Below are 3,675 nucleotides of genomic sequence, written 5' to 3'. Positions count from 1 at the left end.
ACAATCATAACAGCCATGTTTCCAAAAATTTAAACAATGTAGATAAAAAGAAGTAATTCATAGTATTACTCTACAGAAATTATAACAACAAATCCATTTATTATATTTATTTTTAATTTACTCATTTCAAGGTTACATTATTAAAAAAATATTGCTATGCCATTACTAATTCAGTCATATAAATAAACTCAAATTGTGACATCATGTTGTTATTTTCTACATTTCCGCAATAATAATATCATGACTTACAGCAAATCATACTACAGTAATGTAGCGAAGTTTTTTTAACAGTACCTTGGATAAAATTTATTTAAACATAATTTTTGATTGACTCCTCAMTTTGAAAAGTGTTTTCAAGGATACTTTGATTTCTTGTGTCTGCAGAACATAAATTATTGGATTTAACATGGGTGGAATTACTGAGCTCAAAGACAGGTTTATGATCCTGGCATTTGTATTTATGTTTCCATTCATGGCGAATGTAAACAATACCGGGATGAAATTAATTGCCACTAATGATAGATGAGCTGTGCACGTTTTAAAGGCCTTCATTCTTTCTTGAGCTGTGGCTACTTTAGACAAAGCATAGCCAATACAAATATAACTGCTCAGGATGACTGTAAAAGGAAGCCAATAAAGAAGAACTTGAAAGAAATAGGCAATAAAAAAGCTGGGAAAATTATCATTACATGCAAGTCTGTATATCTGACCATGGTCACAGAAATAACTGTTAATAACCACAGACTTACAGAAGGAAAGTCTGGTGACAAAACCAACTGTAATTAAAATACAAATTATAGCAAAGATCCAGAAAAAGCCAATCAAAGACAACATTACTCTATTGGTAACCTTTGAATGATACTGCAAAGGAAACATGATGGCCATCAGGCGATCATAGGAGAGAGCAACTAGATTAAGAGCTTGCATTGAAAGAAAAGTGAAGCAGAAAAAAAGGAATGCCAAACAGTCATTGTAGGGAATATTGGAGTGATCAAATAAAAAAATATCAAGCACTTTTGGCACCAGAGCAGTGCTCTCCAACAGATCCACTAAGGCTAAGTTAAAAACAGCAACATACTTAGGAGTTTTTAGGTTGTGATCCAGATATATTACAGCCATAACAGCTGCATTTCCAAGCAATGAAACAATGTAGACAAAACATAAAAATGCATAGTAATACTTCCCATGAGGTATACCAAGAAATCCACTTATTGTGAAAAAAGCAGGATGGATAAATGTGATATTTCTTCCAAGAGCTGAGTTGAAAAGGTCCATTGTGAAATAATTGTGAAGCCTTTCAATATCTCCAGATGACACAGACACCAGAGCTTAAGTTCAAACAACATTTAACTGGAGAGACTTATTAAAATCAGTTCCTGCATCTGATCCCCTGGGTTAAACTTTGTAACTACAACACATGAACATTATTTTTCATAGGCAGGAGGGCAAAAATAGAAACAAATTTTAACCTTTACCCTAACTAAATTTTGCACTGTTATCAAGCAAATAAAAATTATCAAACTATTTTTTGTGCACTCATGGAATAAGAATGTTTTTGGTGTCAGGCAGTAGAATAACCGTCAAATTCCCAGAGATTTATTGTAAACTGCTCTTTTGTAAATGTAAATTTCATCGTACTTAAACTAAAGTAATTCAATTCAATTCAGTTTATTTATATAGCGCCAAGTCACAACATACGTTGTCTCGGGGCACTGTACATAAAAAAGAACAAGCCAGCAGGCTGTGTTGAATCACTTCATCACAGTTTCGCATCCTGAGCTAACAGTGGAAAGAAAAATCCCTGCTAATTAGAAAGAAACCTCCAGCAGAACCAGGCTCAGGACAGGCGGCCATCTGCCTCGACCGGCTGGGTTGGGGGACAGGAAAGAGACAGGCAAACACAGAAGAACTGGTCCTGCTGCACCTTCTTCTGAAAAGACAAGAAAAAAACCTGTTATTGATAGAAATAGTAAGTGGTGGGCACCAGTCCACTAAAGCGCAAATCCGCTAATTGCGGACCTAAATATTTCATTTGCGCTTTAGCAGTCTTACTAATTTTTATAACTCACAAGTGGATTTGTGCTTTCTAAAATTAAAATGCAGTACCACTAATAACAAATTATCTACCAGTCATCACTATATTGAACAGCAGAAGGTATGACTGCCGATGAATCACAACACAAATGATCTATCCAACAGCACCCCTCCTAGATAAACACATTTATTGGAAAGGTACACATCCTTACTGACTGTTTCTGTCGGTCACGGTTTTCATTTCCCACAATGCTTTGTGTCTGCTTACGTAGCAGGAAGGCAATGTTTAGTACTCCCTTTCCGAGCAAAAACAGTAAACGCTTGTAATCCATACTAAAATTTTGTATGTATTGATTTATTTTACTTTACAATCGGAGCTCCTTTTTAAAAAAAAAAGTTTAAACGCTGGAGCTCAATACTTGACATAATTGGTCGAAGCAATCGGCCAACAGGTTTAGAAATTATTTAAAGATGAAATGCTGATGAAGACAGACATCTAGAGGTCAACTCGAGCAACTACATGGAAAACTTTAAAATCCAAGCTCTCATTTTGAAGTTTGCAGATAGTTTCCTGTACTCCTTGCTTTCGCTTCCCATCACAAATCAAATCCGTCATGTACCCAGAATGCATCGCTTCGGTTTTCCAATAAACAGTTTTAAAATTGCTTTACTGATGCTTCTTTAATGAAAAATCTACAAAGAAAAAAAAAAAAAGAAAAGACAAAGAAGCAACCAAACTAGCAATTCTCAACAACTTTTTAATTTTAAACCAGGAGCCAAAATTCTGTTTCAGGAAATCGCATCCCCAGCAATCGGTAGGATTAAGCTGTACAAGGGTTCATACACTGCTATTTGGCAGTGTTGTGCATATACTGTACCGCACATGAATTGTTGCCAGCTAGTAAGTGTCAAGTTGAACTTACACTTTTAAAATTGGTTTCTGGTAGTTTTTCTATGACATAAATGTTTTTGAAGTTGCGGACCTAAATACTTTCATGAGAGCTTCAGAAATTGTGGAGCTAATTTTTGGGTTAGCATTGCATCACTGGGAATAATTACAATAAACATGTAGAGAAGAGAGACTAAAGTCAACAGCAGAGTGAGGAAGCAGTCTAAGTCTATAGCAGCAGAAATGAAGAATAATTCAGGAAAACTAAGTCTAGCTATATGATTTTTTCAAAAAGGAAAGTCTTCAGTCTAACCTTAAAAATAGACAGAGTGTCAGCGTCATGGACAGAAACTGGAAGTTGGTTCCACAAGAGAGGAGCTTGATAACTAAAAGCTCTGCCTCCCATTCTACTTTTAGAAACTCCAGGAACCACAAGTAAACCTGCAGTGTGAGAGCGAAGTGCTCTGTTAGGAAAATATGGAACAATAAGATGTTTAACATATGATAGAGCTTGGTTGCTAAGAGCTTTGTATGTTAAGAGCAACATTTTAAATTATATTCTAAATTTGACAGGGAGCCAGTGGAAAGAAGCTTAAACTGGAGAAATATGATCTCTCCTTCCAACTCTCATTAAAACTCTAGCAGCAGCATTTTGGATTAACTGAAGACTTCTTAAAGAGTTTTTGGATGTCCAGATAATAAAGAATTACTGTCAGAAAGTGTTCTATTCGTACTATTCGTACTATTCGTAC

General features: G+C 35.4%; 1 protein-coding gene across 1 annotated transcript; it reads right to left on the bottom strand.

Annotated features, from left to right (window-relative positions):
• Window positions 1-306: 306 nt before the first annotated feature.
• On the bottom strand, window positions 307-1,275 carry LOC106514027 (olfactory receptor 1537-like). The gene has a single exon (XM_014003103.1). It carries the CDS (start codon window positions 1,273-1,275, stop codon window positions 307-309), a length of 969 nt encoding a protein of 322 aa, XP_013858557.1.
• Between the last annotated feature and the right edge of the window lie 2,400 nt (window positions 1,276-3,675).

Source organism: Austrofundulus limnaeus, unplaced genomic scaffold (genome assembly GCF_001266775.1).
Source record: "Austrofundulus limnaeus strain Quisiro unplaced genomic scaffold, Austrofundulus_limnaeus-1.0 Scaffold17, whole genome shotgun sequence".
Taxonomy (NCBI): Eukaryota; Metazoa; Chordata; class Actinopteri; order Cyprinodontiformes; family Rivulidae; genus Austrofundulus; species Austrofundulus limnaeus.
Note: the sequence above shows the minus strand (reverse complement) of the source record. Positions and strands in the feature narration are given on the sequence as shown.